This window comes from Carica papaya, chromosome 5 (genome assembly GCF_054855325.1).
Source record: "Carica papaya isolate Zhongbai chromosome 5, ASM5485532v1, whole genome shotgun sequence".
Taxonomy (NCBI): Eukaryota; Viridiplantae; Streptophyta; class Magnoliopsida; order Brassicales; family Caricaceae; genus Carica; species Carica papaya.
The window spans coordinates 119,582-134,712 of record NC_142313.1 but is presented as its reverse complement, the minus strand read 5'-3'; the positions used below and the strand labels follow the sequence as shown (position 1 = coordinate 134,712).

General features: G+C 36.7%; 4 protein-coding genes and 1 long non-coding RNA gene across 7 annotated transcripts; 2 read left to right on the top strand and 3 right to left on the bottom strand.

Moving 5' to 3' along the window:
- Positions 1-412: 412 nt before the first annotated feature.
- On the bottom strand, positions 413-4,730 carry CIPK17 (CBL-interacting protein kinase 17). Of its 2 annotated transcripts, XM_022033772.2 has the most exons (12): positions 4,539-4,730; positions 3,991-4,053; positions 2,570-2,641; positions 2,383-2,490; positions 2,179-2,259; positions 1,909-2,088; positions 1,575-1,787; positions 1,384-1,488; positions 1,145-1,261; positions 953-1,015; positions 760-834; positions 413-679 (listed from the first exon to the last, which is right to left on the bottom strand). In XM_022033772.2, exons 1-12 carry the CDS (start codon positions 4,728-4,730, stop codon positions 593-595), a joined length of 1,356 nt encoding a protein of 451 aa, XP_021889464.1. In that variant the 3' UTR covers positions 413-592. The 2 variants fall into 2 exon arrangements, with proteins under 2 accessions (XP_021889464.1, XP_088076532.1); XM_088220406.1 differs by lacking the exon at positions 4,539-4,730 and having other exon boundaries at positions 2,570-2,679.
- Positions 3,680-4,772, top strand: LOC148253638 (uncharacterized). The gene is made up of 2 exons (XR_015819306.1): positions 3,680-3,751; positions 4,396-4,772. It is a non-coding gene; the product is annotated as an uncharacterized LOC148253638 (long non-coding RNA).
- A 3,049-nt stretch (positions 4,773-7,821) lies between these two features.
- On the bottom strand, positions 7,822-8,913 carry LOC110808315 (Late embryogenesis abundant protein (LEA) family protein). Its single transcript, XM_022033781.2, has 2 exons — positions 8,418-8,913; positions 7,822-8,324 (listed from the first exon to the last, which is right to left on the bottom strand). Exons 1-2 carry the CDS (start codon positions 8,704-8,706, stop codon positions 8,017-8,019), a joined length of 597 nt encoding a protein of 198 aa, XP_021889473.1. The 5' UTR covers positions 8,707-8,913; the 3' UTR covers positions 7,822-8,016.
- A 733-nt stretch (positions 8,914-9,646) lies between these two features.
- On the bottom strand, positions 9,647-12,341 carry LOC110808305 (uncharacterized). Of its 2 annotated transcripts, none has more exons than XM_022033766.2 (2): positions 11,995-12,341; positions 9,647-11,774 (listed from the first exon to the last, which is right to left on the bottom strand). In XM_022033766.2, exons 1-2 carry the CDS (start codon positions 12,339-12,341, stop codon positions 9,881-9,883), a joined length of 2,241 nt encoding a protein of 746 aa, XP_021889458.2. In that variant the 3' UTR covers positions 9,647-9,880. The 2 variants fall into 2 exon arrangements, with proteins under 2 accessions (XP_021889458.2, XP_021889460.1); XM_022033768.2 differs by having other exon boundaries at positions 11,895-12,070.
- An 860-nt stretch (positions 12,342-13,201) lies between these two features.
- Positions 13,202-15,015, top strand: LOC110808307 (Pseudouridine synthase family protein). Its single transcript, XM_022033771.2, has 6 exons — positions 13,202-13,342; positions 13,433-13,577; positions 13,799-13,938; positions 14,016-14,378; positions 14,483-14,545; positions 14,747-15,015. The coding sequence occupies exons 1-6, from the start codon at positions 13,286-13,288 to the stop codon at positions 14,981-14,983; spliced, it is 1,005 nt and encodes a 334-aa protein (XP_021889463.1). The 5' UTR covers positions 13,202-13,285; the 3' UTR covers positions 14,984-15,015.
- Positions 15,016-15,131: the final 116 nt, after the last annotated feature.

Below are 15,131 nucleotides of genomic sequence, written 5' to 3'. Positions count from 1 at the left end.
TCATTAGTTTTTGATTAACAAAAAGAGGAAGAAGAAGAGGAGGATTCAGTAGCTTTCGAGGAAGTATGCACTCTGATGGACAATGTTTGAAGTGACAAACCATCTAACGAAGTGTAAAGATATCAGTAAACTGCCTTGATCGGCTGTAAATAGATATCAATGAACTGTTCTTGACTGGCTGTAAACATTAGGAGTAATGTTACATTAACAAATAAAAATCCACACCCCTACCCCCCCAAAAAAAAAAAAACAGAGAGAACGGGTTTCGCCATAAAAATGTTGACTCATGTCATTTGCTTTATCTTTAAGAAACATGAAAGGCACAAATATGTACTTACAGGTAATTTTTTTTTTTTTTTTAAGAGGAATGAGACCAAGTTAAAGGGTATAATCTAAAGATACTAATACCATATGCAAGCAAACATTATTTTCATTTTAAATATGCCATTTTCGTAACTGGAAACCTTATATTCCACTAAATATATAATCATCTGAATACATAATAGCACTATGGCACCTCAAAAAGATGTTTCTATTTTACAGAGACTACAACTTGTCTGCGTCTATGAATAATTACAATATGCTGTTTAAATTAAGCACTCAGGGTGGGTGACACCTCTGTTGACAAGAGCCCTTGGCTTGCAGGAACACCTAAATCATTCGATAGTTTTTTACACAACTGCAGCATCAAATAAACTGAATGTAAGATGAAATACATCTAAAAAAGAAACACACACACGAGTGGAGAGATAAAAATACCTGTCTATAAACCGAAGAATCACCATATGATTTTCTTAATTCAACTACATACAGTGATGAACTTATCTCAAACACCTGATTGATGATAATACAACAAAGAATGTGATTAGCTAATAAAACCATATTCAAAATATTCAAAATCTTCTTAAACTTGCTTTATAATCCATATAAATTTGTTGAAAAATGATTTCACCTCTGCTGCAACCGATAAACTACCAAAACTTTTCTTCCCTCCTTGTTCTTGTGTTGCTTTTAACTGAAATACATGAATATGACAACCTCAGTTAATCGCGAGTGTTAATATTTTATTGATTTAGTGTACCATCAAACTATAGCATCGCTGCCAAATGAATGCTGACATATTATTAAGATCCATGATCCTAACCCTTCCATTTTTCTTCTGCACTTGAAATCCCATCTCTGTAACAATATTCTCAATCTTCTCAAGCAATTCTTTTGCAGAGTGATTTGATGTGAATCGGATCTTCCTCTCTGAGACATCCTACATTACAACAGAACAACCATATTCTGAAATTAGCTACCTACTAAAGTCATATATTCAGATTATCAACTGCTAATACAAAAAGATTTGTGAAGGCTGTACTTCTTTACTTCCAACCTCACCTCTTGCTCAAAGAAACCAGAAAGGTCAAGGCATGAGGACATTCCAATCAACTGAAAAGCATTGATGAGAGTAGGTGATTCAGGGGTCCTCACTTCTTCAGTTGGCTTCGCAAAGAGAAACAAAGAATTATTTCAGTTTCAATAAAATATATACCAACATGACCAAGAAGAACAAAGCTCCAAGTTCATACAAGTTCACGTATCCTGAAGGCTTCATCATCAATGTGAATATCTTCTTCGTCATCATTAGGATTTGCAGGAGCATAATCTTTCTTGAACCATTCATCAGCTTTGATATCAGCTATTGTTATCCTGGAAAGAGGATTTGGATCAAGAATTCTCCTTATCATGTTCTGGGCACCAGGTGATAACCATTTGGGCATTTGAGCATCCCCTTTGAAGATCTGCAATTGCTCAGCAAAGTTGAACCTCAAAGTTAATGAGATTGAAGAGATAAAAATATTCATCAATCAGCGGATTATCCTGTCAGAAAAAGAATAAAGAATAAAGGTAATTATTTACTACCTTCTGATAGAGAACAGCAAGGTTCCTGTCATCAAAAGGTAGGTATCCAGTGAGAATCACATATAAGATGACACCACATGACCATACATCTGATGTGGCGCCATCGTAACCTCTATTAGCAAGGACCTCAGGTGCCACATAGTTGGGACTTCCACAAGTTGTGTGCAGTAAGCCATCATCCTGACATGTCAAAGATAGAACAGTTACTAACTGGAAAAATTACCAAAAAGAATCCTTTCATAAAAATTATTTTTAGTCAGGAAGGTATACTCTAAAATGCTGAGGCAGAGCACTAAGGCCAAAATCTGATATCTTAATATTTCCCTTTGCGTCTAGAAGAATATTCTCTAGCTGCAAGTCCAAAATCAAATACTTGCATTAAAATGACTTCGAGACAAGCTGAACCACTCATTGCAATTTATTCTGTTAATAATGTCATAATTTTATGAAAACAAAAAAAGGGCTAAATCTAACCTTGAGATCCCTGTGGAAAACACCTTTGCTATGACAGTAACTCACACCATCAATCAACTGCTGAAAAAGTTTCCTCCCTTGGGCTTCCGTAAGCTTTCCCTTGGAGGCCTGAAAGGTTAGGAAGCTTAATAATGTTTATCATTAATTAAACATATAAAAAACAATGAAGTCCAAAAAGTATACTTACAATTCTGTCAAACAGTTCCCCTCCGGTTACATATTCTAGGACCATATAAATCTTATTTTTGCTTGCCAAGACCTGTGAATTTGCCACCAACAAAGCCAACATAAAATAATCTGCATCGGCACATGTAATATAGCTCTTTTAGAAAGAAACTCACTAATCAAGAGTTCTTCTATTAATCCTTCTTATTAGTCAGTGTTTGGAGATCTTTATCAAATCCAGTAGACCGATGATTAAATGTGGCTTTTAATGGAAGCCACAAGACAAACTCATGAGCTACTTAACCTTTAATGTCTCCTGCACCCACATGATCCTGCTAGTAAACAGGGTTCATGATTGGGAAGGATGGACCAAATCTAGATGTATCCACATATTGAAAGTGGATTGAAAATGATATACGACCAAGACAAAATCTTGTGTTGCATCAATTTAGCAACAAAGCATATGCCAGTGAAGAGAGAGTGTGTACATCGCTGGTGGAAACCATGAGATACAACGTCACAAACTGAGGTCCCCCATAGAGTGGACCCTACAAATACCAATATGCATTTATACATACATTTATGTCATCTGGTATCAGATCTTATCTATAGCAACTACGCAAAAGATAAAACAAAGAGATTTATGGAAACTAGGGACCCACTATCTCTACTGGAGTAAAAGAGCTGCCAGTGTTGGACATGATTGAGTTCTATATATTGTATACAGTTATGCCACGTGGCCTAGTGGTGTTGGCTACTAAACCTTGTCCATAACAAAATGCTATGTCCAAGCAAGAAAATTAGAGGGCCGACACTTTTTTTGAGGGTTGCTTATTAGCAGCCAATAATGTATCACAGAAGGAAAAAGGTACTTGTTCTTTTCTTTTTTGGGGGGGGGTTTAGAGGAGACTTATGAATAAAGCTGTCCACAAATCATTAACCACCCTATTAATACGTCTTACCCTGCTTGAATAGAGGCCACATAGTATAATCCAAAAACAAAATAATAATGGCGGAAAATGAAACTTTGGCAACCAAACAATTTTGTGATTGGGAGCGAAATTACATTATTAGGCCTCATCATGATAATCTTGCAAATAAAGAGGAAAAAAAAAAAAGTGAAGTATCTCCGCTGGTTCAAGGAATCTGTCTAGAGTCACAGGGGTGAAAATGGATGCTTGATCCCTCTCTCATCCAATTTACGGTGAGATCAGCGTCTATATTTTTTAAATTTAAAATTATGTCCGTTACAAATTGAAGATAATAAAATCGAAATGAAAAGCAACCCTAATTCATGTTCAGTAACAAAGATAGATGATTAAAAGTCGAAGATAAATAATCAGAGATTTGTTTTGTGGTAATGTTCATAAAGAGATAAAAAAAAATCAGAAGACGTTGCTTGTCATGCACTTAAAGCAAGAGAGAAAGAGTGTTAATGATTACCTCGTGTAATCTAACTACGTTAGGATGTTTAAGAAGCTTCAAAGTGGCGATCTCTCTTTTTATCTGCAAATTATAACACCAGAGAAAATTGCTACTGTTAGCAAAATGGAAATTTCAGAGAAACCGCTATAATACATGTCGCGTAATATTCTCCACAAAATTTCAACACGGAAACATAACACCGGACAGAAACGCCAAGAAAGGAACCTGTTAACTAGTACCTCTCTAATTTTGTTTTGGCAATCGGAATCGGAACAGAAAAATACTCTAATGATTCATACTTTTAATCAGGAATCTATAAGAAGGTCAGGAAATTTATGTGATTACGTAGAAAAACAAAAATGGAATAGCCAAAATTATCAGTTATCTGCTAACTCGTTAACGTATTCAAAATTGTAACAGCAGATAGAAAGAGAATAAACGTCAAAATCCGGAGCCGTATTTTGCGTGAAGGAAAAGAGAGCAGAAAAGACGACGAAGAAGAAGAAGAAGAAAAAGAGAGACGAAAGCGCATTGAGCAGAGAATAAATCGGAGATGATTTACTAACCTGATCAGTGATCTTGAGATCAATGATTCTGTTCTTCTCGAGGATTTTAACGGCGAAGGAGTCACCGGAATTCAAGTCCTTGGCGAATTTAACCTTGCCGAAATTGCCTTCACCGAGGGTCCTGCCGAGCTCGTACTTTCCCAGTCGCATTCCCTTGGTTTCTTCTGGTTGGATGGCTTTTTGTCCGACCATCCAAACACTCGGAACGGGGAGCAGCTGAGAGGTGGATGGAGATCTGGGTTTTGTGTGTGTGTGGGTGGGTGGTTGGGAATGGGAGGGAGGGAGGGAGGGAGGGAGGGAGGGAGTCTCAATATAATGAATTATTATATTAATAAATGAGGTCCCTCTGTTTCTTGTGAAGCCGTTAACATAGAAACGTCTAATTTTGTACCATATATATATATATATATATTTATATAAATAATATTCAAATTAACAGTTTCGTAAAAAAAGAGAGAGAGTAAATTTGTAAAAAATATTAATAATCATAATTTAAATAAAATAAATAGTAATTAAATTACGGCGAGTAGACGGAAATGCATTTTATACACGGCAATTATTAAGCACGTGGGCCCGCGTCGCAGATTTTCGTCCCACCCAATTTTTAATACTCAACTTGGATTCGGGAAAATTAAATTACGACTTTACCACGTGGAAAATTCTTTTTCTTGCATATTTTTTTTTATTATATTTATTATTATTGATGGCGACGAAGTCAGCCAGAACGTGCGGCACGTGAAAACATATAATATACTAGAATGTGTATAAACATACCCCTTAATTTTCTTTGAAAAGGTCTCTTTTGTTGTTCGTAGGTCAACCAAAACCCACAAAACATATATACATACACACACACATATGTATGTATGTATGTATTTAAAGGGATATAAATATTCTATTATAATTTAATAATTAAGTGGTAATTTACTTAAATTTATGGAAAATTAATATAGAAGAAGATAAACAAGTTGGTCGGTGATGATTAAGAGAAGAAATTAATTAATAATTAATAATTAATAATTCCACATTCAGAGTATGTTAATGATTAAGATTTGGGGGGGGAGGGGAGGGAAGAAAAATGAGAATATTAATAATTAATTCCATTGCGTCTACTTTCTCCCAAAGAATTGTTCATTAATAATTTTTTTTCTTTTCCTATAAGTTTCATACGAATATATTTCTTTTCATTCCTTAAAAATATTTATTTATAACTTCTACGTTCGTATCTAAACGAAACAACTATTTTATTTTTAATTTTAATAAATAAAAACTATTTTTTTTCGTTACTTGTTACGTCAAATAGTAAGTCACAAGTTTCTAATAAAAAATGAACTATTATAATTAGATTTGTACTATGAATACCTTTTATGTTTTATTAGTTAAAAATTAAATTTACGATATAAATATTTATGATTTCTCCGTCTGTATCTAAACGAAGCAACTATTTTATTTTAAATTTTAATAATTACGAACTATTTTTTTTGTTATTTATTACGTTAAATACTAAATCACAAGTTTCTAATAAAAAATGAACGATTACAGTTAGATTTGTACTATGAATACTTTTTATGTTTCGTAGAGATACAATCTACAATGTTTCAAATAGACTACTATTTTCATCATTTTCTTTTAAATTGATGCTCTAATTTTTTTCTTTTCCTATTTGAGTTTTAATATTCATATAAATATATTTCTTTTCATTCACTAAAAATTAAATTTACGATATGAATGTTTATGATTTCTCCGTCTATATATAAACGAAACAACTATTTTATTTTTAATTTTAATAATTACAAACTATTTTTTTCGTTATTTATTACGTTAAATACTAAATCACAAGTTTTTAACAAAAAATAAACGATTACAGTTAGATTTATACTACGAATACTTTTTATGTTTCGTAGAGATACAATGTACGATGCTTTAAATAAACTACTATTTTTATCATTTTCTTATAAATTGATGCTCTATTTTTTTTCTTTTTCCTATTTAGGTTTTAATATTCATATAAATATATTTATTTTCATTCACTAAAAATCAATTTTACGATATGAATGTTTATGATTTCTCCGTCTATATCTAAACGAAACAACTATTTTATTTTTAATTTTAATAATTACAAACTATTTTTTTTTTATTATTTATTACGTTAAATACTAAATTACAAATTTTTAATAAAAAATAAACGATTACAGTTAGATTTATATTACAAATATTTTTTATATTTTATAAAGATACAATATACAATACTTCAAATACACTACTATTTTCATCATTTTCTTCTAAATTGATGCTCTAATATTTTTTTTTTTCCTATTTGGGTTTTAATAGTCATAGAAATATATTTTTTTTCATTCACTAAAAATTAAATTTACGATATAAATATTTAGAACTTCTCCGTTTATATACCCATTTATATTTAAATAAACCAACTATATTTTATTTTTAATTTTAATAATTACAAACTATCTTTTTATTATTTATTAAGTCGAATATTAAATTATAAATTTCTATTAAAAAAACAAATAATTACAACGAAATATAATGTACGATATCCCAAATAAACTACTACTTCCATCATTTTTTTTTTTTTAAAGTGATGCTCTAATTTATTTACTATATAATAAATAATAAAAAATCTTCGAAGTATATTTATAATTGTAACGATTTAAAAATTAATTTAAGAAAAAAAAAGTGAACCAAATTTACAAATTGATTGAAATTTTATTCATAGTTCTAATAAGACCAATAGTTGTTGTAATGGCCGAATCAAAGCTTCCAATTATGATAAAAGTACGAGTTTTAGTAATAATTGTGATTAAATTTACAAATTGCCTTTCATTAAGGACACTAATCCATATATATATATATAATATATATATACTTTATTAAAATGTGATTAAGTTAATATTATGCGATCCAAGGAGCAAAGTTGGTGAGCACGTGGAATTGGATGAGAGGACGATGAACATCAATCTATTTATTAACCCACCTACTTGGAAAAGCAGATCAACCACTCGTTTGGATTTATATTAAACTCTCCGCCTCCGCCTCCGTCTCCGCCACCGCCACCGCCACCGCCGCCGCTCAAGTATTTAGGAAACATCATCCCCATTATAATAACTTCATCCAATTTCACCTGACCCCATCAATAATACTACATATGCAACATTTTTTTCCACAATATATGTACCTACCTCTTCAACCAATTTAGCAGTCTCTGTCACTCACTCATTAATTGTCTCTCAACCTTATTGGGATATATATATATATATATATAGCCTTTTAAATCTCTTCAAAACCCCACCTCTATACTTGAAAATAAATGTGTACATGTACATATATATATGTGTGTGTGTGTGTCTAATGAAACTTGGGAGCAAATACTTTTTTTGAGATTAAAATACAACACTACGAAAACGTACATGCATGCATAAATACGTACATAGTAAAATCATATACTGGGTAATACCACAACTCACAGCTCCTCATCATCCCGCCGCTCCCCTAATAAATTTTCTTTTAACTCCTCTCCCCTCTCTTCCGCTTTGCTCCTCGCCCGCTCATACCCTTCCTTGGCCCTTTCCTCACCCTCTCTCATTTTTTTCTTTATTTCTTCTTTATCAAATTCCTTTGGCGCCTTCTCTCCAATCTTATCGCTCATCTCGCTCGCCTTCTCTTTTACGCCCTCCTTCATCTCCTTAGCCTTCTCTGCCCCGTACCCAACCTTATCTTTGATCGCCTCTTTTACATCGCTAGCCTTCTCTGCAGTGTACTGAGCAGCCTCTGTCCCATTTTGATTTTGGTTAACTTAAATCCATTACTTTAACAACAATCAAAAGCTAAAAAAGAAAAGAAAATGAAACAGGAAACAGTTACCAGAAGTAAAATCCTGGACTTTGTCTTTGGTGCTCTTAGCGGCTCGAGCAGCAGCATCTGAAGTAACGGAGGGCTCGTCTGGCTTCAAACCGAGGCCTTCTGATATCTTCTCTTTAGCCCACTCCCTCCATGACTCTGCCTCCTCCTTCCCTTCTTCTGCCTTCTTCCTCAACTCTTGGGACCCATCTTTTGTGCTCTCAACACTACTAACAACCACAAATACCACCAACATCACCACCGCCAACATCACTGACTTCCTATACAAACCAGCCATGATTCTCACCATCATTAACCAAACATCAACTAGGGTTGACGTTTTCTGATAACAAAACGGTTGGGAGGGAAGAGTGCGGGGGGTTTAAAGGAGATGGAAAATGACAGGTGGCCACCAGAGAAACAAAGTCGGGGCGCGGGAGGCTTGGAAGAAGCACACGTGTATGTTCGAGAATGTCAATGTGTCGACAGCAGCAGCAACATGGTGTCGGACTCTTTTTATCTCTTCGCCGCTTCACCCGCTCAAGGCCCAACCCACCAACCCAATTGTTTTGGTTTTGCACTACTTCCACTGCTTATCCAAAAACTTCATTTTTTAAAAATTTATTTCATTATGTTCAACATTTTTAATCATCCATGAACAAAAGAACCAGTGTTTGTAATGGAAAGTTCTATAATTATATATATATATATATATATTTAGAGCTCCAAGCCAAGGAAGTCGCTTTTTTCGCCTGGCAGAGAGTTCCTGTTACTTGGAATTCATTGAGGAATGGCAGATGCCTCTATTTCCGCATGCTCTTCATAATTCAAGAGCATAATTCATTTTATCTGAAACAACTACTGCTACTGCTAGTGCATGCGTTATATACAATTACAAGCGTGTAAAGCTACTCCGTCTCTTTGTGCTGGCCTCAGCAGGGGGTACGATTAACAATAGACGATTGGTCAAAGGAATTTTCGTGGTGACCCCCTCCTCTCAGTGACCTATGAGCAATGTGAACTCACCTCTACACACCTGCTCAATCCTTCATCATAACTTCCTTACATACTTAAATGACCTGCAAATCTCGAAAAGCAAGCTCAATCCTATCTTCTCTCACTAACCTATCAACATGTCAAACCAATTTCTCCCAAATTCCCAACACCTACACTACCAATTTTAAACAGTTAGGCCAGAAGCAGACCAACTTGATTTCCTCAATTTTAAACGTAAAAAATTCAATACATCGTCGTAGAAATATTTGCATCATGTAGGTAAACTACTAAGGATCATTAAATGACCACAATCAAACACATTCGTGCATTATAGTTCCTCTGCACAAGCCAAAAATATTAACATATACCCACATCAACCCTAATCTACCTAACAAAATTCTTGACAACTACCTATTCTTTTGTTTTGAGAAAAAAAAAAAAAAAAAAGAAAAGAGCATAAAATACCTACTTACACAATCCTAAACTCTGTGCTAAGAACCTTTGCAAGTTTTCTTATTGTGGCCAAGACCCTTGCATTTGCTACACTGAAGCTGGCGTTTAATTATGTCCATTGACTCGGCCTGTTTCATTTTGGGTCTGCCTGGAGGACGTTTTGTTGGAGGAGGGGTTACAGTAACCACCATCTGACTTGATTCATCCAGGAGACTTCTGTCCACATTTGGAACTGGATAAATAGACTCTGCATAGGATAGGCGATAACTCTCTGTCGTTAAGTATCTGGAGCAATATTCGTATGGATTTTTACCAATACATTCAAAGACAGCAATAGCATGGCAGCAAGGTAAACCACTTAGTCTCCAACTCCTGCAGCTACACTCGCAATGATCAACATCAACAATGTCAACAGAATCCCCACGAACCTCAAATGTGCTTCCATGGGAGAGTAAAACCTGAAGTGACCGAGCCAGGGCAGTTTCCTTCTGCAGTTTCTCCTCATTCGATGGTGTTAATGTTGTTTCCCACTGGTTGGATTCTACCCGGCGCATATAGATCGCTTCCATCATTTTCCCTCGCAACGAATCTATCATTTGTGTTATTGGCAGCTCATGTGCCTCTGACACCCAACTGTAGAACACTTGACCAAAGTTTGATGTCATGTGGTTATACCTTTCTCCTTCGAATAATGCATTTGCCCAGTGCTCTGGCTCACTTTGTACAACCCAATTGTATGCTTCAGGGGAAATACCTTTTATGTTCTCCACAGAATTCTGGAAACCCTCAAGTTTCGGGGCATATGCAGCAGCATAGAAGTCATTAATCATGAATCGTCTTGCTTCATGGGAAAATTGCCCCTTCAGGTCCCGATTGAGTTTCTCAGCAAGATGTCGTAAACAATAGCTGTGGTAGCACCTCTCAAATACTTCAGCCAATGACCTCTTCAAGCCATTTTGAAAATCTGCAACAAATGTAATTCGGCGAGATTCTGAAACTGCAGATTTGAGTTCCACTAGAAACCAATGCCAGTTGTCCTCAGTCTCTGCATCTACAACAGCAAAGGCCACTGGGAATATACCATCTTCAGCATCTGGAGCTGTAGCAACTAATAAGACCCCTTGGTATTTAGAGTTTAAGGCAGTGCTATCCAGAAAAAGGAGAGGACGACAACCTTGTTGAAATCCAGATATTGAGGCGTGAAAGGACACAAAGAGACGGTGGAAACTAGAGTCTTCCTTTGTTGTAAAAGTAGTGATACTGCCTGGATTTGTTTCCTTTATCTTCTCACAAAAGAAAGGTAACTGACTATATGCCTCCTTGTAGGAGCCTTGTAATTGCTCCCTTGCAATCTCCTTTGCACGCCACGCTTGAGAATAATTCAGCTGAATTCCATATTCTCTTTTAATGTCATCAGCAATGTCCTTTGGCTTGTAATTTGGGGAAACTTTCAATTTCTCTTTTATGATACTTCCCACCCAACCTCTCGTTGCTCTATAACCGGCTTTAACAGTGACTCCTTCACATGTATGTCTTGTGCTCATTCTCTTGATACAAATTAACTGGGTGGTGGACAATCTCGATGCATAAATCCGCCACGGACAACCTTGAGATTTGCATTTGACGGTAACACGATGACTATCGTTTTTCTTGTATCTGTAAGCGAACCCATGTGCAATTGAATATTTATGCAGTGCTTCCCGAAATTCGCTGAAGCTATTAAACCTTTGGTCTACCCCAGTGATTGTATTTTCCCACTGTTGTGCGGCTTTATGATGTCTATCTTCAATCATATCGGGTGACATGCAAGCCAGAGGGGTTTCATTGTGTATGTCCATATCCACCCGATCAATTACATTGGGCATATCAATTACAGCATCAACAGGGGCAACTGCTAAAACCGCAGCCTCCGAAACAGTTGTCCTGCTTGACCTGCATAATCAAAGAACAACTATTGAGAACATTACTAGTAAAAGCTTCAGCCATCTGTTTTAATGAACAATCATAACGGATCAAATTTCAATTCCCGCATGGTAAGCATGCCCATCTGACCTGTCTAAGGGCATGTGACTTGCTGCAAATATGGACGAAAGCGAACAGCAGATCAAGTTCCTGGGAAAAGAGAGAGAAAGCAAGACTGGAGAATAACTACCTACTAGCAGGCATGTTTGACACATTCCGGGCAGCAGCTTCCTCCGACATAACAAAGATTTCGACAGTCCCTGCATCTCCGGAAAAATTAACCATGCGGTTGAAATCCTTGTCTTTGGAGATTGTGATAAGAGTCTTTTTGTTGCCAGGGAGGAAGTACTTGATAGAGATGGTATCTATGCTGCAAGCGAACATTTCCGCTAACTCTGCCTTGAAAGCATCCAACTGCGTGTGCTGATCAATATCAATGGCGTAGGCGTCGCCACCGGTGTAGGACAAGGAGCCATCTCTATTGGTGACAAAGTCGCCTCCAGACTGACATATAGCTATAATTTTCTTGGCAGCCATTGCCCGAGGAAACAAATATTGGTCACTTGAAGTTACGATAGCAGAAGGGGGGAAATAATGAAGTTAACAAAATTAGAAATGCAGTTAGGATAATAATCACAGGGGAAGACGTGTAGGCGTTAAACTGGTCCAATTAGAGAAGCACATGAAGAAATAGTAATGGGAGGCATAAAAGGAAGGTTTTTTTTTTTGTGGCAATAGGTGATGCAAAGTGAGTATGTTAGATGTGACTAGTTGGAAGAAAAAGGTCGCGTAATCCCCAGAATCAACAAAAGCAATGTAATTATAACATAATGGAAAGAACAACAAGAAGAAAATAAGAGAAGTTTTGCGCCATGCAATGAGAAACCAGTGGTTTTGTTTTGTTGATTACAAGAGGAAAACAGAGGAGAGCGATAGAAAACCCTAACAAAGCACGGGGTAAATAGAGGAGATAAATCGAAATCCAGGAGAAAGGCTACGATACCTGTGATTGGGGCAGGCCGAAAGAGAAGAGAAGCGGCAGGTTATAAGTTACGCGGTAGGGTGTCGATTGGTTTTTGTGGTAGTCTAAGAGCGCAGGAATAGCCGCGAGAGGAAGCGGAGCCTGAGAGGCAGGGCACCAGAAGTGATTACGCACGGAACTCAAACAGTATCCCGGTCTGCCCTTCCGCTGCGCTACGTGCGTGTCTACCTTGGTTAACGTGTTTCCGCACTGTCCATCCTTGATTTCTTATCGTCCATGAACCGGACTGATGGGAATTAATATTAATCCACTCGGTTCAGGTTATTAAACCGGGTGACTATCAAGACAAATTTATCTAAATTAAATATTATTTTCCTTTTCGAGAAAGGAAAGGAAAGGAAACTTATTTTTATCGAAAGAGAAAATACATTCATCCATTTAACAAGTTTGGACTCCTGTATGAAAATGAAGGAATGAAGTGAAAATAGGGATTTTTGAGATGAATTGTGCAGTTGCAGCCCTGTGTTGTGTTGCTGCCTTTCCAAATAATACCTCGGTAGGAACTGATTTATCTTCCTCCCTCCCTCTCTCTCTCTCTCTGTATATCTGTTTCAGTTTGTGTGTTTAAAACTGATAGATTGGATAGGCATGGAGGGTTCAAAATTTGACGCAGAAAGCGGCTGGGGACGCCTCAGAGGGACCGAAGCTCCTAGAGAAATCCGCCTTTGCGGTTCCGGTGCCTGTCTATAAATGGCGTTTTGTCATAGCATACGATGGCACCCAATATGCAGGTTCTTCTTCTTCTTCTTCTTCTTCTTCTTCTTCTTCTTCTTCTTAACTCTCGAGAATGCAGCTGAGATAGCACAAGGAAAATCATAAACCCTAACAAGTGCGTACATTTCTTCTTTAATTAAAATCTGTTGTCGGGTAGCCATTGCTAATATTGAGCTAGACCTCAACATGTTGTTTATGTGTACTTTCAATTGATTCGAAAGTTTGATTGTCATGAAAGGCTGGCAGTTTCAGCAGTCACCTCCGACCATACAGTGCATTGTGGAGAAGGCCTTAATTCGAGTAACAAAACTTGAAAGAAAGGACCTTCATTTGGTTGGTGCGAGCAGGACGGATACAGGTGTTCATGCTTGGGGTCAGGTCTCACTTGCTCCCTTTCTCACCTCAACCGCTATCATCCATTCATGAAATTGATGACAACTATTAAACCTTTTCAGGTGGCGCACTTTCTTACTCCTTTCAATTATGACACCTTAGAAACAGTTCATGCTGCCTTGAATGGTCTTCTTCCCCCTGATATCCGAGTTAGAGAGATAAGTGCTGCACTCCCAGATTTCCATGCTCGATTTTCAGTCAAAAGCAAGATTTATCTCTATAGGATATATAATGATACTATTATGGACCCGTTCCACCGTCTCTACGCTTACCACAGTCTTTATAAACTAAATACCTCTCTCATGCGAGAAGCTGCAAAGCATTTTATTGGAAGGCATGATTTCTCTGCCTTTGCCAATGCATCCCGCAATGATCGCCTGCCAGATCCATTCAAAACTATATTTCGGTTTGACATCATTGAGATGGTAATTTTCACTCATCACAGCTTGGGCGGTCTGCATGTCATTTCAGCTTTCAAATAAGAAACATGCTCTACTATTTATCCCTCAATTTTTTTCTCACTGGTCAGGGAACTCTTCTACACCTCCAAGTTGAAGGTTCAGGTTTCTTGTACAGACAAGTCCGGAACATGGTATGTCTACCAGGCTAAGAGCGTTTGCTAATGTTAGGCAACTATGGAACTCAAATCTGGCTGTATTTGACTGGATGAATATCCACCATGTTTGCTCTAATAATTCTGTCAATTCCATAGAAAGTTAATTTGAGACACTGCCGCAGAATTAAATTGAGATTTGTCCAATTGTATAAACCAAATCTTTTTCGGCTTCTGCAGGTTGCCTTGCTCGTTCAAATTGGAAAAGAAGCGATTCCTCCTGATATTGTTCCTATGATTTTGGAAGCTCGAGACCGCAGGGAGCTTGCCAAACATTCCTTGTCTGCCCCACCCCATGGCCTCTGTCTTGTCTCTGTTAACTACAAGGAAGAGCACTTGAAGCTTCCTGCAAACTGTCCAGGGACTAGTTTTGGTAGGCATCATAGTATAACCAAATGTAAACTTCCATTTTATTGAACATTTAGTTTGAAATGAAGGCATTTCAAAAATTGAGATGGTTGTCGCTCCTAAATTGGCAGATTTTTGCATTTTCTTATTCATGCTTAGAATCAAATCCAAACTGGCCTGTACCAAATTCTAATCGTTTTCATCAATTTTCCACACA

Coding starts and splice junctions, on each gene's coding strand:
- CIPK17 (XM_022033772.2), bottom strand. CDS start 4,730: ATGGTCGGACAAAAAGCCATCCAACCAGAAGAAACCAAGGGAATGCGA. Junction 1,788..1,908: donor TTGCTGTTCTCTATCAGAAG/GTAGTAAATAAT, acceptor GAGCAATTGCAG/ATCTTCAAAGGGGATGCTCA. Junction 1,016..1,144: donor TGCAGAAGAAAAATGGAAGG/GTTAGGATCATG, acceptor CATGTATTTCAG/TTAAAAGCAACACAAGAACA.
- LOC110808315 (XM_022033781.2), bottom strand. CDS start 8,706: ATGATGGTGAGAATCATGGCTGGTTTGTATAGGAAGTCAGTGATGTTG. Junction 8,325..8,417: donor AGTCCAGGATTTTACTTCTG/GTAACTGTTTCC, acceptor AAAATGGGACAG/AGGCTGCTCAGTACACTGCA.
- LOC110808307 (XM_022033771.2), top strand. CDS start 13,286: ATGAATTGTGCAGTTGCAGCCCTGTGTTGTGTTGCTGCCTTTCCAAAT. Junction 13,939..14,015: donor GTGTTCATGCTTGGGGTCAG/GTCTCACTTGCT, acceptor AAACCTTTTCAG/GTGGCGCACTTTCTTACTCC. Junction 14,546..14,746: donor ACAGACAAGTCCGGAACATG/GTATGTCTACCA, acceptor CGGCTTCTGCAG/GTTGCCTTGCTCGTTCAAAT.
- LOC110808305 (XM_022033766.2), bottom strand. CDS start 12,341: ATGGCTGCCAAGAAAATTATAGCTATATGTCAGTCTGGAGGCGACTTT. Junction 11,775..11,994: donor TCAAACATGCCTGCTAGTAG/GTAGTTATTCTC, acceptor TTGATTATGCAG/GTCAAGCAGGACAACTGTTT.